Below are 24,239 nucleotides of genomic sequence, written 5' to 3'. Positions count from 1 at the left end.
AAATGTATTACTCCTCACGCCATATTTACTGACTGCTCAAGTATAAGAACGTGTTCAGCCTGGGCGTGGTGGCTCACACCTGTAATTCTAGCACTTTGGGAGGGTGAGACAGGAGGATCACTTGAGCCAAGGAGTTTGAGACCAGCCTGGCTAACATGATGAAACCCTGCCTCTACCAAAAATGTAAAAATTAGCCAGGCATAGTACTGTGTGCCTGTAGTCACAGCTACTTGGGAGGCTAAGGCTGGAGGATCACTGGAGCCCAAGAGTAAGTTTAGGCTACAGTGAGCTATGACTGTGCTACTGCACTCCAACCTAGGCAACAGAGCAAGATGCTGTCTCAAAAAAAAAAAAGTGTTCAAACTGTATAATTCCCCCAGCTGATGTGAGAATTTATCTAAAGAGAGTGCTCCAAGTTAAGAGACAATTTACTAAAAAATGGCCACTAGCTACTGGATTTTCATTCGAGGCACTTAATACTAATCATATTGAGTTTAACAACAAAAAAAAGAACCCCAATTTGTACAATGCTGAATGTTCCGTAAGGTTTTGCTGAGTGAAAGAAGAGAGTCAGTCGATTTCTACCACTGGTCAGATTAGATGGGATTAAAAAAGACTGAAATTACTGGCTGAAAAGTAGACTTGGCAACATAGGGAACTATTATGGATTTTGCTTAGTGAAGCAATTGCTTAAATGATTATTGTGGTAAATAATGAATTAGTTTATTCCTATTTAACTAAATTGTTATTTTTTGAAAACTCATGCTGAGGTATAAATAAACCTGATTTTAAGGGGGTGATACAGGAAGACTCATCTACCACAGCTCACTGCCTTTTCTGAATGCTAAAGTTCTTACTAGGGTTATTCATTTAAAAAAAAAAAGCCATATTTAACTATCAAACTCAGTTGAGGATAATCCAGAACTATAAATGATAGAAAATACTAAGTGAATAAAAGGGGGTATAAACCTAAGGCAGTGTAAGAACAAAACCCAACACTAATCCAAGTATTAACTCTACTCACTTGAAAATGGCCTCTAACAGGTTCTTATCTTTAGTTGCAAATTATTTTCCTACTCTATAGCAAGAGATGAGCTACTGCTGAGAAGGGCTCTTTAATCCTTTTCATATCCAGGTGCTAAACACCACGGCCAGTCTGTGGGAGTCGTTGGAGCCCTCCAACCTTCTACCGTGTGGAAAATGAACACAGACGTGCACCTGGAAGCATCTGACATCAGGTCACTCACTCTAATGAGTCTCAAAAGTAAAGCATGTTGGGCAGAAGAAAGAACAGGCTCACCATGTTTTCATCCACTTTATTCTTACTGTTAATCACTTTCTCTTCGGCACCGATCAGTCCCCCATCCTGCTCTCCCACTCCAGATCCTGCGTGGAGAGAGATCACGGCTGAGTTCCCAAGGACGGCCCATCTCACACCCATGGCACAGAAGCAGCAAACTCCCTCCTGAGGGCCAGTGAGCCCCTCCCACGCACCTCCCCCCGCAACTCATCTGCCACCGCGTTCACATGTCTGAGGGTGCCCTGTGCTCTCTGAAGATGAATGAGACAGGCATTTGCAGAGACTGATGGGTATAATGGAGGAGGAGGGAGTGCTTACTTGTCTCCAACTTGGGAAAATGAAATGCAAGCCTTCAGAGAAAATGTTTATTGTAAGATACACAGAAGTGGAGCCCAGAGGCATCCTAGCATGGGAGACACACACCACCATTATAGGAGAAATGACTGAGTACCTGCTACCCACACCCGGCTGCCACAGCACCCATCCTCGCAACAACCTGCACGTTTGCCTTGGACACAGTAGGTGAACCCACAGGGAATCCATTCTGCCTCAAATCCCCTCCCCAACCTCAACTCTTATTTTTCCTTAGAGTTTCAGTTGGGCCTGGGGAGGTTCCCAGGTGATGGCATTTATAATCAGTTTGTCATTATGGATTTCTTCTTGCATCTCCCATCACGCTGAATCCCTCTCAGTGCCGGGATCCTAGATGCTCATATCCTAAGTGGCTATTAGAAGATAAACAGGAAGGAAGCATTCCATCTATAGGGAGAATTCTAATATCAGCATGGAAAGCACCTTTCTCTAAACGGAGCAGCAAGAATAGCAACTCTCTTCTTGCCAAGGTCAGACACTGCCTGAGCAACAACACTCGTGTGTGGCGCTCCGAAGGACAATATCCAAATACGCAGCGCGACGATGCAGCACAGACCCAGGGAGGGAACGTGAGAGGTGGTCCTCTATTTTTAGTTCCAAAGCATGTGATTTCTAGCTATCATAAGAATAACATACAGTTCAACATCAATGTCTGTGATATGAGCCTTTTATAACTAGATCAACCTGACAGCATACCTGGCATTCTAAGGTAACTACCCGCAAGTGAGATTTCAACGTGAGGACACGCAAAGCACTGCTGTCCCTGGGCTCGTCAAAGGCAGGTAATGGCACAAGGCACAGCCACAGCAGAGCTTCTGCCTCACAACTAGACTTGTTCTTAACACACAGCAATTTGTAACAGCTTCCCCAGTTGCTGAACTTGGAGGCTAGCTAACACAATGCAGTCAAAAATGACGCAATTTTTCTAAAGCTTCAACTTTAAAGATGTCTACGACTTGATTCTAGTTAAATCGGAGCCAGCTTTTGTCTCAAAATGCCCATGAAATAGCAATACTGCATTCCAACTATTTGAGAAAGAGGGATCTGGAAGGGTATTGCCTCAGCAAGGATGCTTATGACCAAGCCCAATCAATCGTAATTCTGAGCTCCTTCCATGTTTCTCTCTCGCAGAATTTTAAAGGTCACACGGGCAGGATTTTATTCAAAAAGCAATGTGGCACTAAGCCAACTAAAGGCCTACTGTCGCTGGACACAGTGGCTCATGCCTATAATCCCAGCACTTTGGGAGGCCAAGGCGGGAGGATTGCTGGAGTCCAGGAGTTGGAGACCAACCTGGACAACATGGTGAAACCCCATCTCTACTAAAAATACAAAAACAAACAAATAAAAAAACTAGCTGAGGGTGGTGGCATGCACCTGTCACCCCACCTACTTGGGAGGCTGAGGTAGGAAGACTGCTTGAGCCCCAGAGGAGGAGGTTGCAGTGAGCCAAGATTGCACCACTGCACTCCAGCCTGGGCGACAGGAAGACCCCATCTCAAAAAAAAATAAAAAATAAAAAAGACCTAGCGCCAGTCCAGACTGTTATAATACATTTTTGGTGGTATAGCCCCCAAGTTTCTTTAAAAAAACACATAAACAAGTGACTTCAAGACACCAAAGTTAGTGTTTAAATTGTCCCAACTCGTAACAGTTAAGTATAAAGGCAAAAGCCGGTTAAACTTCTAGAAAATTCATCTTTCTCAACATCTCAGTTATGGTGTTGAAAGGAATGTCGGCACATTCATCCCCAAGAATAGGCATATCCAAGTAGAATAAAATAAAGCATCTATGCGTAAGTCATTTTCAGAAGATTCAAATCACACTTTTGTGTTCTGAGAACAACCTGTGGCGTAAAGCAGAACCCCAGCTTCTTAGCCAGGCAACACCATTTGGCCCATCCATAAGAAGTCTGCCAAAGCCACGGGCGGGCTCATACAACACATTACGAACAAGAAATGCTGAAATGATTCACAATGACTGGGCCGCCCACCCACCTGGGGGATCCCGTGACACCAACAGCTTAGGTAATAAAATCACATGGGCTTGGAGGACAGAGAACTGGGTTCAAATCCTGGTTCCTCCACTTCTTAGAGCAAGTCATGTCATCTCAGAAACCTCTTCAATTATGTAATACAGAAAATAGAGCTAACAACACTACCCATCCTACAGGGACGTTCGGTGGACTAAGATCAAGTATGCAAAGCATTCCCCATAGTGCTTTACGGAGCGTGAACTGTTTTTGAAAACTGGAGACTCAGTACAGTGAGCTGGGCTGTCTCCACGTGTTTGATCCATCGGCTTCTGATGTTCTGAGGAAGGCTACAACTCGGGGACATGAGACAGCTGGCACAGACAAAAGGCAACGAGAGCCAAAAAGAAAAGACGTAAACGGGAATTGCAGAGAGAAAGAGGGAAAACAGAAAGACTCTCCACCTTACTGTAAAGAAGGTGTATGTACACAGATACAGCAGTTCACAACCAACCTAAGTTGGAAATACTTCTAAAAATCTACCCCGATTAGAAGAGTCATGAAATCTATTTTGGCTGCTGCGCATTCTCTGACATCCCAGAGGGAAAGCTTAGCATGACCACGCGGTAACCAACGCCACGGAGACTGGCCTCGGAGTGCTGGCGTCAGGTCAGCTTGTTAGCAATACGGAGGTGAGGCTGCTCTGACTCCACCCACAGCCGCGCCGGAAGAAATGAGGTGGGGAAAGCCAGGTGATGGCATGAAACAGAACATGAAGCTTCGGACACACTGGGGAGTGGAGAGGAATGAAGGTCTTAAAGGGAACATCTTGGACAAACCAACCTTTTTTCATTGGGTGGTACAACTCCGGCTGAGTGTCTAGCAGAAAGGAAAACAATAAAAAACAAAATAAAATAGCACAAAAGGAGATTAAGAAAGAAAATGGCTTCTTTTAAAATTTCTATCTTAGAATTTCTCTATAAAGTGAACAAAAAGTACTCCTCCTTAAAAACACCATGCCTGAACTATCCCACAAACAAACCAGCAGTAGAAGCCACAGCAAATCACTGGAGGGTATCCTTGATAAGAGAGAAAAAAGTAGGTCTGTCTTGGGCCTTTTTAGGGAACCTTTGGGAGATGCCTGCACTATTTAGCTTAGCCCACATAAATATTTTTCTTAGAAAAAAGCAAAAATTGAAGTCAGTGTTGGTTGTGGTTTGCTGACAGGGAGATAAGGTCCTACTTCAGGTATATCCAAGCTGCCCTGACCCCCAATAAGCACATAAGAAGTTTTTTAAGCATGGCCATGCAACAAACCCACAGAGATTTGGGAATGGCACGGTGCCTCTTCATCTATCTGCCACTTCCTCAGATCCTGTTTTATTTCTGAAGAGTCAACTGCTCTGGGATAACTAGTTTAGAACGCATTCCCGTTAAGGTCTGAAGGCTAACATGGATGTACCTCCATCCCCCTACTCCCAGTCTGATGCCTTCCTGAGGCCTCTGTTCCAGTGCTATATCCCATCAGGTCTGTGACTGCAGACCAGATTGGCTTGGGTTCAACTCCTGACTCTCCACTTACAAGCTACATGACCTTGGGCAAGTTACTTAACCTCTTTACACCTCAGAATCCCCACTTGGGGACACTCGACTACCCACCTGCGAGGGTTACTGTGAGGATGGAGAGCATCCGCTGAAGTGCTTAGCTAACACAGGCATATGACAAGGACTATGGCATAGCTGTGGGCCATTCTTAACATTACCCTATCAGCAGCAACAGCAACAAACAGAACTGACGAGGGGGACTACTCTCAGGGCACTGGGCTCAGCAACTTGTTTCTTTCTGGAGCAGGCTCACAGCTTTTAGAGATCCTCTTAGACGCTGAGAACCAGCAAGGGAACAGAGGGAAGAACGTCTGCCTAGCAGCCAGAGGCACAGCTTCTTACCCCACCTCATGTCAGAGATACGACCCTGCACCAGCCCTGTCACCTCCTCAGCCTCTCCAGCACCAGCCTCCCAAGACAGCTGGGCAAAGGTAACAGCTTCACAGGAAGGGGCTGTTTCAATTGCCAAGTGCCTCCCACATGTAAAAAGTGCACAAGTTGGAAGAAGTGGGGGTTTGAAGCCACCTATCTTGACATAGAAGAATTAGTCTTCACTTCATGGTGACATTGACACCAATGATTTGAAAGCATCTAGCAAGGTCCTTGCACACAGTAGGTGTTCAATGAATCCGGTCTCCCTTCCCCTGACTCTCACAGGAACACCATCTCCCAACTCAATTTGGTTTTCAAAACATTGACTTCAATTCTCTCATTTTGTCCTCCCCCTGCTGCCCAGAAGCGGCACCGTCGCCCATACACACCTTCGTTCTCAGGTAAGGCTGGGAAGGGGTGGAAGGGGTGGAACGGCGGGATCTCCTCACTCTCCTCAGAGCTCACCCGGACGTCCACAGGGGTCTCTGAGATGGAGGCAGTGAACTGGTCCACGTCTGCACGCTGCTCCTGAAGGAGCTCATCTGATGAAGACAGGGCAGGGGACAGACAGCAGGCTTCAGAAGGGCCTGGTGTCCAGGCACAGGATGCTCTAGAGCTCCAAGACCCACTGTGGCTCCCAGCTCCTGCCTGAAACACCTTCCCTGATTCTGTGGCACCACAGAGCCCCAGCACCAGGGACCCCAGGGCGTCGTCCCATGCACCCCTGCCTCCACCTCCACACTCCAGTTAAGTGGTATCCACAACACCACAGATTTTGGGGTTTTTAAAAACTGTACATATTTAAGGTATACAATACAATGATTTGATATACATATACACCGTGAAATGATTTCTGTAGTCAAGCAAACACACACATCACCTTCCAGAGTTACTTTTTTAAAAAATAAGAATACCCCAAATCTACTCTCGACAAATTTTTAGTATATAGTACAGTATTACTAACTACAGTCCTCACGCTGTCCATCCCATCTCTAGACGTATCCACCCCACGTAACTACAACTACCGCTTCACACCGTCTGACCTACTTCTCCCCGATGCCAGTTTTCAATACTGACCACACACCACGACTCCCAGGCCCGAATTCTGGACCTACCGCCTGACCTCTGCCGCACCTAAATCTTACTTAGGTCTCCACGTAACACCCAACACAAATGTCTATCTTAACATGTATCAAGAGAGCTCCGGATTTCCTTCTCCAGCTCAGCTGGCCATGGTACCACCATCCCCGAGCTGCCCACAGTGGAACCCTAAGTGCAATTCTTGATGCCGCTCCCCCAACCGCACAGGCAGCCCTGGGCGCAGCCCCACACACTCCCTCAGCACACATCCTAGAGACTGTCCCCAGCTGTCCCTGGGGCGCTCCTTCTCCTACCCTATCACCCCTTCAGTGCATACTCCCAATAGCGCTCTCCTGGATTTCTATAATCGCTTCCTGGCTGGTTTCTAATTTTAATCGACTCTACACAAAGCAGCCAAGTGAGCTTTTAAAAATTCATAATCCAGATCTAGTCTTTCCCTAGCTGAAAATCCTCTAACGGCTTCCCATTATCCTAAAATAAAATCCAAACTCCTTGATTTTGCTGACATTTCTTCCTGATCTGGTCCCTGCATACTTTGGCCGCATCCCCTCTGCCATGTTGTAGCCACACTGATCTACTTACATGTCATGCCTGACTTCCACCTGGGGCCTTTGTAGCTGCCACTCACTCTGCTACCAACGTGCTCTCCCACTGTGATCTTACCATTCGGATCTCAGGCCACCATCCCCAGAGCCAGCCGCCCCGAGAAGCTGCTCTCTACCACTCTGCCCAAGTTTTAACTCTGCACAGCACTTATCACCACCTGACATTTATTTTCTTGTTTTATTGTCTGTTTTTCTCCTGTCGTCACATGAACTCCAGCAGGTACTATCTGCTTGTGGACCATTTTACTCTGTGACACACAGCAGACATAATAAAACTTGTTGAATAAATGAAGAAGATGAAGACTGGGAGAGGAAGAGGAGGTGAGAATTATATAAAATCAGGTGCCTGGAATAATCAGAATTAAGGAGGAAAATGGTAACAGGAAATCTCCTAGTCTCTTGCAATTTCATACCCCAGATATTCTTCCGCTAACGGAGTGAAGGTCAGTGAAACCCAAGACTCCATGGCTCACAGCCAGTGCATCTGTCCTTGGTTCCTCCTTCACCTTGCCATGGAAGCTCCAGTGGATTCTAGGCTTCTGAAGCCAGGGTGTGCTAATGCCCCACTTCACACGCCTTGCTTGCTCATGTCTCTCTACTCTTGCCTAGCTTTCACTCCTGAGCCTCTGCAACAAGTCCCACATGACCTTGACACAAACAGCTGGTACCCACCAATTTCCTCTTGAATTTCTTGGGCTACATAAGGTACTTTGTAGAGCAGAGAGAGGCTTTGGTTCCTTCTTTCTTCAATCACGTGGAGATGTGTCATCACCTGGAAGCAGAGTTAGGGTGCAGAGGTGTTGTGACTGAAAACAACTAGGCCAGGAGGGAACCTGCAGCTGGAACATCGACACAACTTCTGGAAAAACCACTTTACACAGTATATGCTCTACAGAGTCTAGCAAAGCAACTGGTCAGGGGAAATGTATTACTCCTCACGCCATATTTACTGACTGCTCAAGTATAAGAACGTGTTCAGCCTGGGCGTGGTGGCTCACACCTGTAATTCTAGCACTTTGGGAGGGTGAGACAGGAGGATCACTTGAGCCAAGGAGTTTGAGACCAGCCTGGCTAACATGATGAAACCCTGCCTCTACCAAAAATGTAAAAATTAGCCAGGCATAGTACTGTGTGCCTGTAGTCACAGCTACTTGGGAGGCTAAGGCTGGAGGATCACTGGAGCCCAAGAGTAAGTTTAGGCTACAGTGAGCTATGACTGTGCTACTGCACTCCAACCTAGGCAACAGAGCAAGATGCTGTCTCAAAAAAAAAAAAGTGTTCAAACTGTATAATTCCCCCAGCTGATGTGAGAATTTATCTAAAGAGAGTGCTCCAAGTTAAGAGACAATTTACTAAAAAATGGCCACTAGCTACTGGATTTTCATTCGAGGCACTTAATACTAATCATATTGAGTTTAACAACAAAAAAAAGAACCCCAATTTGTACAATGCTGAATGTTCCGTAAGGTTTTGCTGAGTGAAAGAAGAGAGTCAGTCGATTTCTACCACTGGTCAGATTAGATGGGATTAAAAAAGACTGAAATTACTGGCTGAAAAGTAGACTTGGCAACATAGGGAACTATTATGGATTTTGCTTAGTGAAGCAATTGCTTAAATGATTATTGTGGTAAATAATGAATTAGTTTATTCCTATTTAACTAAATTGTTATTTTTTGAAAACTCATGCTGAGGTATAAATAAACCTGATTTTAAGGGGGTGATACAGGAAGACTCATCTACCACAGCTCACTGCCTTTTCTGAATGCTAAAGTTCTTACTAGGGTTATTCATTTAAAAAAAAAAAAAAAGCCATTAGAAGTGGTCACTATTTTTACAGCTTTTCAGGATGGAAGTGAAAGGTGACTTGGGCTAGCATCCACCCCAATGACATGGCGAGGTGTGTTGCTGTAGCTCCCATAAGCTTAAAAAGCAAAGTCATCCCTGCCTGGTTAGACCTGCAATTACCAACCTTTTCCTAAAGAGGGCGCTGGAAACCAATGGATTAATTACATGGTTGAATTGAAGCCATTAACATGAAGGGTCAACATGAGAAAAAAAGCTAAATGGAAAGATGCTTTTATTGTAGATTGACATCTCTCTGACCTTTCAAAGCAAGGATGAAAGCAATTTAATTTTATATTTGCCATTGTGTCAATCAAGGAAAGCACAAGAGTGCCTTGAAGAAAAAATGCAAATGGAGCCAAAATGCAACACCCACAGGTTCAGCAAGCGTTGTCCTGCTACACCTCCCCAGAGGAACAGGTAGCCGTGTGAGAGAGGACGGTTCATACACTCACAGAGGACTAGAACCACAGGGTGGGAGACTGGAAATTAGTGTCTCTACAGCAAACCACTGGCTATAGTATAGGGGTAAACTCATATCCAGACAAGTAGATATGGCACAAGTTACAACAGGCTGAACATCTGCAAATTTTTCTAATGTTTAGATAACAGAATAGGGAACAAGGCAGAAGGTAAGCTTTGCCAGAATTACAGCTAAGAGCAGACAGTAAGTAGCAGACAGGAGAGCTGGGTTTTCTCCCCAAAGGTGTTTTAAGATGGGAAGGTTCTACTTCCCACATTACTTGCTGTGGAAGCTTGATCTCACTTGCAGGAATTCTCTATTTACTACACTGATCAAAATCTCTCCTTCCCTTCTACTCTCACACAAAACTGGCTAAAATACAACACAATAATTTAATTTTAAAACAGGAAGTTTGGAAAGTGATTAAGTCTTTTCAAAAATCAAGTAGACCCCAAAAGCAAGAGAACTGTTTGAACCCGGGAGGCGGAGGTTGCAGTGAGCTGAGATGGCGCCATTGCAGTCCAGCCTGAGTGACAGAGTGGGACTCCGTCTCAAAAAACAAACAAAAAAACCCCACAAAACACCTGCTCTTCACTGTCTCTACACTAGCGTGTGAGCTGCTCAAGGGCACTCAAGGGAGTCAGCCCGGCAGCACTGAATGCCAGTGTGGAGTCTGGCACTCAGACAGACCCCAGCTCCACAAATGGAGCAGCTCAGCTCCAATACCCCAAAGGCCTTTAGGCACGTTTCCTTTTCATCTTCACACACACACACCAACTGTGGGGAAGGAGGGTTTCTGGACTGACAGGCCAGCAGCCGTGCAGTAAGTGAGCCCATGTACCCTGGCACTCACAATCGGCACAGCACTGTATTTACAATATGAGAGGAAACGAAATAAGATCAGCGTTGTTACTATAAGGCCCTCTAGGAAAACTAACAGGATGGGCTACGAGACTTCCTGTTTACACAGAAGCTAGCAGTCTTGTAGGCAAGTTCATTTTTATGAATATAAGAAAGTAAAACTCAAGTTAATATATGAACACCACCAATATTAGAAATAGGAACCAGAAACAAACCTCTATAGATGAAAGTAAAGCTGGACAAAACCTAGGAATGTAAAAGTGTCCGTCTAAACAAAAACTATACTGCACAAAACAAGAGACCAATTTTTAAGATCTGCTTGATAAATATACCTAGAAAAGGATCTTGAATATTGGTTCTGGCAATACTTAAATCAGAAATAAATAACATAAAAAAATCGGAAATTGTTTAAGTACAAAGTAGTTAATACAAAAAAGTATAAAAAAAGATGTTTTAAAAATAGTACCCTTGCAAAAACCAGTTCATGTACCCAATGTCTTCGGAAATCAAAAATCATTTTCTAAGGACTAATAACAAGCACAACTAGCAGTCCTGTTCAACCAGTAGTGCTGTTCAACCATGAGTCAAGGCATCATGTTCCCCACTGGAAATGCCCTCACGGCAACAATTTCTACTACATCTACTGTACCTGGGATTTCATCTGGGCCGCCTTTTCTGGGTCAACAGCCAACACATGCTGGTAATGACGGATGGTATGCAGGCGATCTTTGTTTTCAGCACGGACATAACGCCGTAAGGCCTGGAGAATGCGATGAGGCTGCAAGACAGAACAGTCGTTTTAATATCCAGAGACTAGAGAATTGAAAACAGGCAGGAAAACAAAAGCTTAGAAAGTTCACTTAAGAATGTAAAGCTCAGCTAGGCACAAGAATGAAAGCTGTAACTCTGAAGGCTTTTTTAGCTTACCAAGTAACTAAAAAACTGTCTAGGTAAAATAGCAAAACTAAGTTCTAAAGTTATATCGGCTCCTTAACATACAGTATTTTCCAGAATCTCCAGCCCACTGTTCTCTTCAGATCTGTCCTTTTTCCTGGCTCAGCCTCTGACGTCTGAATCACAAGCTAGGTAGTCTCCTGTGTCTCCCAAAGAGAGAAGACTTGAACCGGCTTACTTAAGGATACAAATATCCTCCTAATTCTTTCCATCCCCCAAAGCAAGACAGGTTAGTGTTAAGGGACAAAATCATTTGAGACCACTCACACAAGAGTTTCAGAAGAAATTACTTTATCCCTTTCTTCATAATCTTATTTACAATGTAACTTCTTCAAAAGTCTTCATGAAAAGCATGTTTCCATTCTTTGAAAGGAAGTTCAATAACTGTATAATTACCAATCAATTTCCCAAGGTTATACTTTTCTAGGGTAAAACACTTTCACATCACAGGTGGTATATACAGGCATAAAGCGACGTCATGCTTAGCATATATACACAGATACTGGAATGTAATACCTTTTCCTCCCTAATCGTCTTTTCTTAGCTTCAGCTTTGCCAGAACTAGTCATACAAATGTCACTTTTACTGACCTGAGTGTCATACACTGGTCCCCTACATACACCACCTCAGGACAGGCAGCACTAGGCGCAGGACTCATCAATGATTTGGCTCTGTCTGTGACTCACCCGTGGTGGGTCAGACTGCAAGGCAGCCAGGTAGTTCTCCAGAGCCATCCGACGGCGGTCGTTCAGCATAGCCTCCACTCGGGCCAGGTGAGTCTCCACCAGCTGCTGCTTCTCACTGGCTGCTTCCTTCTCTAAAGCTTTAACCATGGCTTGGAAGTGCTACACCGAGAGAGCAGGAACCATATATGATTTGTGGCACCCGGAGGAAGCATAAGCAAGCAACCTTAGACCGCAGTGCTTCTCCTGTCAGTGCCCATGCAAGACAGTAACAGGTTCGGAGAGTGGAGCAAGGGTAGGATCCACAGTCTACTTCATTCTACCTTCATTCTACTTCTATCAGGAGAATTACTTCCTTCTTTAAAGAGAGCAAGTTAAATCTCAGTGTCAGAGGGCTTCCTTAATATATGTATAACTGAAAGTGCTAGTGCCTGCAAGCCCAAGGCCTCAATATGCACTATAAAAAAAGGAACACTGTCCTTCCCACATTGCAGCAAGGCACCAACTTCCAAACCCTGAGACGACTGACCAATGGGAGATATGTGGTAAGTTCTGTTGAAGCATTCCTGTCATTAGGTTGGTGCAAAAGTAATTGTGGTTTTTGCCACTACTGTCAATAAAATCATGAAGGGCATGTTATCTGTGAGGTATCCGGCCAGGTTTACAGGTACAGTTTAAGCCTGCTGAACTAAACTTCCCTGAACAAAATGCATTGGCTTCTGTAGGAATTAAAATTGTTAGATACTCTAAATGATCAATAAAAAAGGTTGTTAAAATTACTTTTAACACTTTATTAAAGTGTTAACATTTGGAGGAAAGACATTTCAGCTAAACATAAAATGATTTAAAATTTACACAATCAGTTTTGTAAAAACCAAATCAGTCCTGGAAATTGCTATCCCTATTCTTAGCAACACTCTTCTACTGAAGGGGAATGCAGTTTGCTGCTATGATTTTAGTTATAGTCGACAGAGTTAGAGATGAATTGTATCAGAGATCTTTATTTTCTATCCTTTGACTTTCAATTAGTCTTAAAAAAAATTCAGTACTGCTGAAAAACAAGTCACAGTCTAAGATTGAAAATGGCAGAGGACTTTTGCCAGGAAAGCAGAATTAACAAGAGGCAGCTGAGCTAAGGTTACCTTCTGGCATGAATTAGGTGCGCTCTGGTGGGGGTCTGGTTTTCTTCTACCATAGGTGAGCAATACGTGAGGTGAAAAAGAAAATAGGCCAGCTGCAACTTCCTTGTAAGCCCTCACCTAAAAGGAGGCAGTGTCCAATTCTAACTTCGTTGGGAATGGGGCTCTGACCGTATTTTCCAGTGGTGAGGCTGAAAGCTATGTCCCTGGAGAAAGCATCTTACCTGAATCAGAGTCTGCCTCTCTGCTTTGGGGAGGTTCTTCGCTTGAAGCTCTGCCTCTTCCCATTCCTTCTTTACCTAGAACAAAGGTCGAAAACACTGTCAGCACCCTGAAACAACAACTCCATTTTCTAAAAATATCGTCAGATGCTAAATCTAATAGGAAACTACAAAAGGAAACCAATCACATGATGCCTTATGAGCTTAGCATTGTTACTGCCACAGAAGGTTCTAGGCCTCAACTATCCCCAGATGGAGCCTCAATTCCATGACCTCTTTGTTACATAACCTTGGGTAAGTTATTTAAAAGTCTCTGTGCCTTAGTCTCCTCACCAAAAAAATTGAGGTTAATACCTACTTTTCAGAGCTGATGCGGATAAAACAATGAGCATTTTTCAAACGGTAAGCCCAGCAGCATGGGACTGTGTGGGATTGGGGTGGAGCTTAGGCCTAGCAAGACATTCCCTTTTCAATTCTCTTTCAATCCTGAGTAAATCCAAAAGAAAAGATGCACTTTGGTGTTCCTGCTGCTCTCTTATAACCCTTTTAAAGGAAAAGAAACACCTGAGACTCAGAATCTTCCACAGACAGCAGTATCTGGCTAGCATGTATTTGGACATGTTTGCTTTCATCGAATATATTTGTATGGTTGGTCACTTTCTTCTCATGGCAAATGGTACTAGCTTTTTATTGATAACAGTGATACAAAGTTTCCTTCTTTAAAATAAAAGAAATTTTAAAGCAAGTTAATTGCCAAAAAAAAAAAAAAGGCAGATAACGGTATAGGAAGTACTCAGCAGAGTGTCTGGGACATGCTAAGTGCTCAGAGGGTAATTATATTATTATCTAGATGCAGGTGGGGAAGAAGTCCACCCAGAAGGCAGCTCCACTGGTAACTCTCTCCTGCCTCACCAGTCCTTACACATCAGCACGACAATCTAGGAGAAGCTATTACTTTTCTTCATCTGTGAGAACCATGCTACCCAGAGCCAAGTGCCATGAAGATGAAGGAACTGTCGAGGTTTACCCTGTCCATTCGGTTGCGGTGCCGAATCTCCAGCTGCTCCTTAGCCTTCTGGAAGCGAGCATGCTCATTATCATCTGCAGAGGTCTCGAAATACACATCGACATCATTGGTTGGCAGAGGAGTTGGAGGAACTGAAACAAAATTACAGAGGGAGTTCTCTTTGGGATCAGGTGCACTGTGCTCCAGGAAGAAAACCCAGCTCAGGACCTGCAGAATGGACTCAATTTGTTCTGTGGCATTCTCTAAGCGCAGGGTGCTGCTATCTGCCAAGACTTCACTTGGTTAGATTACAGTGGGCAATCTTCCTTACACAATATCCATCAACCATGTCAGACCATGCTAATACAGCAATTTATTGGCAGCTACAGCACCAATGAGGCATCTACTTAAGACCTCAGGGCTGAAAAAGAGGTGGTTTCTTCTATACCTTCCCTTCAGTGCTCGAACCCTGGAAATCTAAACGATAGCTACTTTATTGCTCATAACTGAGCATCTGAACAGAGACAAGTGCAGAAATCAGACCCTGTAGAGGCACTTTTATGCAATTCCCTATTTTTGAAGACATTTATTACTCAGGTACCTCCGCTCTTCTGGCTATCTTTGAGTCTTAATTTAAAATGGAAAACAGGCTCAACTGAATGTTCTTTGCATATACGCTGGGTAGAGAAAGTCCCAATCACTCCAGCTGTAATTTTGAGTTTTCAGTATCACTGAAGGACTCTCAGCGCCACCAAAGTGACAGAACCAACAAAGATAAAACTAAGTTGCTCTATTTGACAAGGACACTTTTCACCGATATGAAGATAGGGCTTTTTGATCCATGACACTGACCAATAGGGCTTCCCAAGCGTTCCCCAGAGCATAGGTCTATTGGAGCACCCCCGACTGCTGGACGGGCATCATCTCTTACAGGGCCCAAGCAAGTGAGTGTCTGCACAATGGAATTTAGCCTGATAAGGGAAAGGACTAAGATGGCAAGTTTACTCAGTCAGCCTCCCAAGACATACCTAAGGTAACCCTTACTAGCCTAATTCATACAAGATTTCCCAAGCTGGTGTGGACTTGCTTGGTAGATTATGACACAATTTCAGAGCTAAGTGGAGAGTGAATGGCAAGATTCAACCAATTTTTAATTCAGAAGCAAATTCACCTAATTTCTAGAATTTCATCATTTTAATACATTAAAACAACTGTATAATTGATGAATATAGCTACAAAATAGCCAGCCAGTTCAACTTTTTCTGTCGGAAGCATCTTTTATTTGCCCCTTTGTTTAATAGAACTAAAAATGACAACTAAAGTCATGAAGAATATGAGCCCTATGTAAGTTTTAAAAGGATGTCAATATCCCACTTTCAGATTAACTAAATTAGAATCTATAAGTTAGTAAACGCCATTCCCCAAGACACTCGGAAGCTCAGTGAAGGAGAACTTCAAGCACTGCAGTCCATCGTGCAGATCAGCGACATGTGCCTGTGCTGTAAAGGCCTGAGCGCTGGAGACGGAGCCTTTGGCTCATATAGCTGGACTGGATAAAGATAACAGCAAACACAGGCTGCTTCCACCCTCCCTGGGACCAGAGTGGAGAGGACAGTGGGCTGAAAGGCTTTTTTCTGAAGACACCCTGGGTCCCTGTGGAATCACCCACTCACAAAGCCGGCACATCCGCCAGCCTCAGCCCCTTCAAAGAAGAACAAAAACGTTCCCACTGGAAGGAAACCTGATGCTTCTCAATCTGCACAGCCCCCAGGCAGAGGCCCCACAAGAGCATGAACACTGCTTCTCCGAGGCAAATCTTATCCAAGCCACAGCAAACGGGAGTTTTACAGACCTGCCACTCCATCATGTCTCACAGCACTTCCTAGCTGACCCTTCAGGTAGAGCTCACCACCTCCACACTCACTGGCATTCCTCAGGCTTCAACCCAAGTTTTACAAAGTAGTAAGTCTCACAATAATTTCTATTTCTAAATCTTTCCTGAAAACGCAAAGTTTATTCACCAAGGTTCCCTAAGGACTCTTTTCATTTCACCTTTCAACTGTTACAGAATAAATCAGCTTTCCTGGAGTTGGAAGGGAAGCACTCAAAGCATTGCTGTATTACATTAAGATTTGAAAGATCTTTTGGTAGAAGGAAGACGGAACATGAAGAGATTTGAATGAAAATCCATCAGAGGTATAGCCAAATCCTTCATAGCAAATTATTATTCCAACAAATTCCAGAGTAGGAACCAAGAAAAACTGTCTGGCCTGAGGATTTTCCTCATGTGTAGGTTAGTGCTGCAAGGTGAGAGACTGAAGGTCTTAACGAGAAAAAGGAGTAGCCGTGGAGAAAAGGGAAACTCTTGGTAGAAACTCTTCCTACCAACGTCCAGCATAAACCCAACTCAACTGCACCGCTGACCTTCCTGTCACACCAAAGCACACACCAACTGAAATCCTCTCACTTCCTAAAGCTGTGTGACCCGGTTGCACAATACTGAAGAAACACAGTGAGTCACTACCACTTGGCTGCTAGCTCTCTTCTAGAGTGCATTATGCAAGATCTTTCAATATTCTAGACTGCCCAAAGTACTTCATTGTCACTCCTTTCAAGAGCAGGCATCCCGTGAGCTGGCATGCATCACAAGGGTCAGAGACAGGGCAGTTCAAAGACAGGAACGTTCAGTGCCTCTAAGCTAGAGCCAGCCCAAGGCACAGCTGCCTTCCCCTACCAACACTACAGTGGCCCGGGGCCTGCAGACTCCACAGCCAGACGAGAAAGGACAAGCCCCTGGCCGTGCCGCCCGCTATACCAAGGCGGGTGTGCACCACCACCACCAAGCACCACCAGACACACGGTGAGCACAGGACATGACAACTGAGCTTACCACTGCCGGCAGGAGAGCAAAGCCTAGACCTAGAAAGCACAAAGACGAGGGGAAGACGACCGACAGCAAACACCCAAGTGGGCAGGGACACCACACAGATGCGGCCACGAGGACGGCGGGGAGACGGACGCCGGACAGGACGGTGCTGCCGCACAGGACCAGCGCAAGGCGGGACTTACTCATCGCTTTACACACAGCCATACAATAATCCTCAGACTCAAAATTGTTCCTGTTGCCGCCGCAGCCGCCATATATAAAGCGCACGCACTTTCCCTTGGAGAGGTCGAAGTACCAACGAGGCATCACGGCCCGGCAGGGCCCCGTCATCGCCTCCTGGGAGCAGACAGCTGTGTGAAAACGGTCAGAGTGTCAGCAGGACAGAGGCAGTGACGTCAAGTGTTTCAAAATGCTACAGGCCGGCAAGCCGGGGAATGGGCTGGGGGAGGCCTGAGACAGGACAGAGCCCACAGGCCCTGGCTGGCAGAATGCTCCAGCTCAGGCCAGCCGTGCTGAGGACAAGTTGCTTCCCCATGGAGCACAGACATTTAGGAACTGGGATAAATATTCTTTTGGCACCCTCTGGAGTCTAGATCTAAGTTTAGATTGACGTAGAGCAATCCTTTTGTCTCACAGCTGTGAGAGCCTCGCATTTCTGATCTGTTCAGTGGAGTTATCTGCCTAGTCTGTCTATTCAGGAGACAATGTGAGTGGAAAGGCTGTTTTAAGTGGTGGTGATACCGGAGTAAAGACTAAAGCACCTAGAACAGACAACTGTTTCCCTTTTTTTTTTTTTTTTGTTGAAATGGAGTCTCGCTTTGTCGCCCAGGCTGGAGTGCAGTGGCACCATCTCGGCTCACTGCAAGCTCCGCCTCCCATTCTCCTGCCTCAGCCTCCCGAGTAGCTGGGACTACAGGCGCCCGCCACCTCACCCGGTTTTATATATTTTTTAGTAGAGACGGGGTTTCACTGTGTTACCCAGGATGGTCTCGATCTCCTGACCTTGTGATCCGCCCGTCTCAGCCTCCCAAAGTGCTGGGATTACAGGCTTGAGCCACCGTGCCTGGCCTTGTTTCCCATTTTTATGTTCTCTGAGGCAAATCATAAACTTCTCAACTGGTTAAGTAATTTCCCCCAACTTGGGTCCTAAATAATTCTTCAGATCTTAATTGCTTTCAAATATACAATCAGCAGGAGGCTGCATGTTACTGGCTCTGGAACTACTGCAACCTTTTCTTGTTTTAATTGGCAAGATGAAAAAAAACTGCAGGCCCTAATCTGTTACCAGCAGGTCAATAAATTTCACCCTCCCAACTAAAACATCTGGACAAATAGGGCAGCCTACAGATTAGAACAAATGCAGGAAAAGAAAAACCAAGAAAGCCAGTTCTATTCTAGGAGGCCAGGACTTGAGTGGTATCTAAGAGGGGAGCTCCCCTTAGGGAGGGAATATTTTAGGCTGAACGTGCAAGAATCCTGCTGAAGGGAGGACTATGCTGTCTTTCTTACTCTCTAGTCCTTGTTCTCTAATTCAATCCTACACCTCTCCCTGGATGTGCCTGCCTGCCCACTTTGTTAAGACGGCACCATCACTGCACTGAAGAGCTGAACTCAACTTCAGTGCAGAGATACCACACCTTTCCTTCTATGACTGACTTACCTGTAACAGACGCAATGCAAAAGTCTAAGTGAATAATTACCATGTGGATTTCAAAGCCATGGCTCTACATGGGGTTACCTTTGACGTCGTGAGTAATTTCCTTGTCTGACATGGTGCCATCGCTGTTGGGTTCAGTGGGGTTCTCCTCATTGTAGTCATCTCCTTTAAAGGTGTCGTAGTAGTAATCTCGGTCTTCCACTACTTCCTCCCCTTCTTCCTCATCCTCATCATCCTCATCCACAGCTGCTTCTGTGAAATCTTCCAGATCTGCTTCAGTAGGAAATTCACTGAAGGCCAAAATAGAAAAAAGGAAGGTTAATAACTCCTATGTGCAAAGCACAACAATGGGTCCCGTCTCTATTCTGAAACACAAAAACAGACGCAGGAAATAAGCTCAACGCACATTTCACTGTGCCACTAAGCCCCTGAGCCCAGCTACATCAGCAAACGGGAAGCATTTGAATCTAATCATGATAAAACAGTAAGACAAATCCAAATTCAGGGATATTGTGTTAAACAAATGGCATGGACTCTTAAAAAATATCATAGTAACCTGCAGAAAATAACACAGCCCAGAATGACGTAAACACAAAAGTCACAGGTACTCCCTGTGATTGGCGACGGCTAGAATGAAATGTTAAGCTTAATCAACTCTAGCAGAACACAAAGGAATGCCCAGCTTATCCAGACGTGAGGGACTAGCAGCCAGCAGCCATCTTTACCGAAGGGCTAACGAAAAGGCAAAATGACTTCACAGCTCAAAGTAGAAGTTACCTTTTATAAATATCATAGTCTTCCTCTTCATCTTCTTCTTCTTCTTCCTCTTCTTCTTCCTCTTCCTCCTCCTCTTCTTTTGACACAGACCCAATAATCTTTGTCTGAGGGCAGCACACATATTCAGTGCCATGGAACTGGTCTACCCCACATGGGAGCAGCATGCCGTAGCTATATAAGGTCATTCCCTGAGTCAGACACGCCTAAAATAAACCCACAGACCATATCAGAACATACTCCAGAGTAAATGTAGTCAAATACACTCTGATCTCTACCCTCATCCAAAATAAACCCTTATCAAATCACTTCGCAATGCTTTCTCTTATGAACACATAAATTTTCTGTCAAAAAATTGTAATATTATTGTAAGATTTATACACGTTAATTTACAATGGGAAACATGATCTGGTCCAAAAATACTGAAATCCCAAATGTGGAAAAAAGTAAGGAAAAGAGACGTTTTCTTCTAATAATGACCAAAGCCAGATAAGGTGGTCAATGTTAATTTATATTCATCACTGGTGCAAGCACTACTACTTCAGTATTTGATCAAAGGAAGACTACTGACAAAAGAGCAGAGCCAACCATATTATAGAAGACAAGAAAGGGTATTTCTTACCACCAGAAAAGTGAGATGGCATGCAATCCTGCCTGTGCATATGTCCAGACCCACACTTTCTATAACTGGCAATTTCCATGCAGGCCTTAGGTTAGGATGGTTTCCTGGGAGCCTCACCAGCAGCATACAATATTCTCGCTCAGCCACCTCCTTAACATCCTCAACTTCAGGAGCTGGACTGTCAACGCTGAACTGTCCTATACAAATACCTACTTCTCTCCCAAAAATTTCTAACTTGTAAGACAGAAGTAATTATAAATCTTAAGGAGATAAGGGGGAAACAAAAGTAACTGAAAAGCATGGTGAGATTTGGAGAAAACTGCTACCTTCTCTCCTAATAGATACAACAAGAGCTGACTTTCCCCCGCTTAGTTCTCTTACCTCTTTGACTACTGTGTGCCAGTGCTGGTGATTCTCACACACCTCCATCCGCTCTTTGTGGAAAAACTGGCACTTTTCTGGAACTAGCAGAACATCACTCACAAATTCACCCACTGGAAAAGAGAACCTTTGTCAAAGTGGATCTGACCACGATTTCAAGGTGAAAATGCCCCTCACTGAAGTTTGTGGTGATAGTTTACACAGCCAGGAGCAGTCTAATGTATACGAGCAGGTGCACATCTCGCACCTTCAAAGGCTGACTGGACAGCACAGTTCTAGCCAAGCAGCCACAGGAACTCACCAATCTGTCAAGAGCCATGATGCCAGGGACCTCTGAAAAGCCCCCTGACTGCAGCCCCACGGCAGGGCTACAGCAACACGTGACGGGGAATACAACAGGATCGCCTCCATGCCCACCTCAGACACACACGGCTACTCTCTCTCTCCATGGCTCTCACTTCCGTAGTTCTGCCCACACCTCTTCTAATCAAATGCCGAAGAAACTAAAACCAGCTGTTCTACTGAAGTACAGATGAATCTTACTTCAGACAAAACACAATGTAATAAATGAATCCAGTAAGAATAATCAATGATTAATTACAAAGGGGCAAAGGTACCTTTACAGTGGGAAGCCTTGGAAAACTACCTTAGCCAGATAACCAATTTAACATACTGATAATGAGCAAAGTGGCATGTGTGACGTCCTACAAGACTGTATCACCCACACAGCGTTTCTGCCAAAATACATGTCATCTGAATCTAATCAGGCTGAAACAACAAGACAAATCCAAATTCAGGGATATTATGTTAAACAAATGGCATGTAGCCGGGTGAGGTGGCGGGCGCCTGTAGTCCCAGCTACTCGGGAGGCTGAGGCAGGAGAATGGCGTGAACCCGGGAGGCGGAGCTTGCAGTGAGCTGAGATCCAGCCACTGCACTCCAGCCTGGGCGACAGAGCCAGACTCCATCTCAAAAAAAAAAAAAAAAACAAAAAACAGTATCATTGTAATGAAAGTTTTTGTTTTTAAAGAAAGACTAGGGAACAATTCTAAATGAAATGTAGTATGTGATCCTTTTAAAAAAGATCTAAAAAAACACTAGTTGGACACTCAGGAAAATTTCTCAAACATGACAACTGTATTGTCATTATATATAGGAGAATGTCCCTGGCTCTTAGGACAAACCAGCTGAAATACTTAGAAATGAACTGTCATGGTATCTCAACTTACTTTCAAATGGTTTAGCAACACAAAAATATATGAGATGCAGAGAGAGAAAAACATCAGGCAAAACTGGAGAATCTAGGTAAAGGGTATAAAGGTATTCACTATTACACTTTCTAAAACTTGTCCCAAACAGTTGGGAGAAAGATACACACAGCTGTTAATTTATGGGGGAAAAAAGTGGTATCTGATTTGTTTCCAAATAATTAGGGTTGTGAGGGAGTGGGCCTATAGAAGGAGGAAGACTGGCTCATGAACTGATGATGGTTACACAGCTGGGCAACCAGTACGTGAGGGTGAACGGTACCATCGTCTCGTTTGGCCATGTTTGTAACTTGCCACAATAAAAGGTTAGAAACATATAATATACACATCACTGGATGGTCACCCCAAGGCTCTGATTCAGCAGTGTAAGGTGAGGCTCAGTAATCTGCACTGCACATACGTCTGCCGTGTGCTCCACACAGTGTAAAGGGAGAGAAAGAGAGGGAGAGAAGAGTGCTTAGCCCAGGGAGAGATGCAGGAAGCAGTGGCAGAAGATGCAGCAGGCAGGGTAACCTCTGAGGTTAAGAGGGGAAAACCCTGAAAATATCACGAGAAAGTAATGTGGTCTAAGAAAGGGCTTAGGCTCAGCTAGTGGGAAGTCTATACAGACCCGCCCCAGCCTCGCCATCATGGATGGGTCTCTCAGGATCCTCTGCCTTGGGCCTCAGGCTCAAGCACTGAAGGCAGTCTTTCTATTGCCCCAGTGGTAAGAGGAAGGGAGTTGCTGATGTGGTAAGTATGGGCAGATGAGCTCCTGACATAACAAGCTGTAGCAGTGTAACAGCGCCCCCACATGAAAACAGCGTTACAAATGGCAGTCGCGTTTCTCAGCACTGCTAGCACGGGGATTTTGGGATCAAACAGCTCAATGTGACACTGAGGCAGGAATGCGAAAGTGAGCTTGACACACTGCTACCCTTGAGGACCCCAAAGGCTCTAGGGGAGGCAGTACCTGAACACAGGCCTTAGCAATCAACTAGACTTATAATCACTGCTTAATTTAAAAATAGCAAAAACACCAATGGTAAGCTAGAATCTGCCTCTACGGGGACGAACAACCCTAATACTCAATCTAAGTAGAAATCACTTCAATTCTGACATCCAACCACCAACTCACATGGCTTAATGTGATTATTCTGAATTAACTAGGCCGTTTTTATATTTGTTCATTTATGACAAAAAGCAACAGAAGCGTATACTTAAGGAAAAGTATATGTAGGGCTGAATGCCAAGGTTCAATCTCAGCACTGTCATCTACTAAGAGAGTAATCTTAGCCAAGTTACTTAACCTTTCTGTCCTTCGATTTCTTTATCTTGTGGGGACTAAATGACATAATCTACACAACAAGAAAAGCTTAGAACAGAAACTGCTGCTCCACATTTGAGTTTGTTGTTTAAAATAAAAACAGAAACTGATACCTGGTAGGCATTATTGATGTTAATGTTACTGTCAAGTCTTGGGTAACAAGTTTTATACGAACTATACAACCACACTCATAAAGCAATTTATTTTTAAGCAACACTTAATGCACTTTAATTTGTAAAACCTCACTTTTAAATGTACAATTGCAACATCAAAACAAACTTAAAGCAGCAATTTCACTACTAATCTATATTCTATATAAACACTACAACGTTTTTTGTTTGTTTGTTTTTGTTTTTGCTTTTGAGATGGAGTATCTGTTGTCGCTCTGTTGTCCAGGCTGGAGTGCAGTGGCGTAATCTCAGCTCACTACAACCTCTGCCTCCCGGGTTCAAGCGACTCTCCTGTCTCAGCCTCCCAAGTAGCTGGGACTACAGGTGCGCGCCACCACACCTGGCTAATTTTTTGTGTTTTTAGTAGAGAGATAGGTTTTCACCATGTTAGCCAGGATGGTCTCAATCTACTGACCTTGTGATCCACCTGACTTGGCCTCCCTAAGTGCTAGGATTACAGGCGTGAGCCACCGTGCCCGGTCAGAAATACTACAACCTTTAACTAAATCTACACAACACCTTGGATAAACTCAAAAATGATGCAAAGTAAAAGCAAGCTGTAAAAGGTCAGGTACAGTATGATGCCATTAATGCAAATTTTAAAACACAGAAGCATTGTTTATAGATGCATGTGAATGTTGCAAAAAGAACTGAGTTCGAGACCAGCCTGGCCAGTAT

The 24,239-nt window shown here is 44.4% G+C and overlaps 1 protein-coding gene across 6 annotated transcripts in view; it reads right to left on the bottom strand.

Moving 5' to 3' along the window:
• Nucleotides 1-24,239, bottom strand: part of APLP2 (amyloid beta (A4) precursor-like protein 2) — a 73,983-nt gene that overhangs the window by 3,778 nt on the left and 45,966 nt on the right. For 2 of the 6 annotated variants that reach the window (XM_011934687.1, XM_011934689.1), the window contains exons 4-14: nt 20,818-20,930; nt 19,818-20,020; nt 19,122-19,330; nt 17,566-17,733; nt 14,518-14,648; nt 13,494-13,568; nt 12,134-12,292; nt 11,143-11,271; nt 8,000-8,099; nt 6,011-6,163; nt 1,301-1,386 (exon numbers count right to left, since the gene is read on the bottom strand). In XM_011934687.1, the coding sequence (XP_011790077.1) occupies nt 1,301-1,386; nt 6,011-6,163; nt 8,000-8,099; nt 11,143-11,271; nt 12,134-12,292; nt 13,494-13,568; nt 14,518-14,648; nt 17,566-17,733; nt 19,122-19,330; nt 19,818-20,020; nt 20,818-20,930 (1,526 nt within the window). Of the gene's footprint in view, nt 1-1,300; nt 1,387-3,669; nt 3,718-4,487; nt 4,524-6,010; nt 6,164-7,999; nt 8,100-11,142; nt 11,272-12,133; nt 12,293-13,493; nt 13,569-14,517; nt 14,649-15,990; nt 16,150-17,565; nt 17,734-19,121; nt 19,331-19,817; nt 20,021-20,817; nt 20,931-24,239 lie in introns of all 6 variants that reach the window. The other 4 variants (XM_011934684.1, XM_011934685.1, XM_011934688.1 and 1 more) reach the window with 4 other exon arrangements.

The sequence above is a fragment of the Colobus angolensis genome, unplaced genomic scaffold, assembly GCF_000951035.1.
Source record: "Colobus angolensis palliatus isolate OR3802 unplaced genomic scaffold, Cang.pa_1.0 Scaffold137, whole genome shotgun sequence".
In the NCBI taxonomy this organism is placed as follows: domain Eukaryota; kingdom Metazoa; phylum Chordata; class Mammalia; order Primates; family Cercopithecidae; genus Colobus; species Colobus angolensis.
The sequence above is the reverse complement of the archived record's forward strand: the minus strand, read 5'-3'. Positions and strand labels throughout refer to the sequence as shown.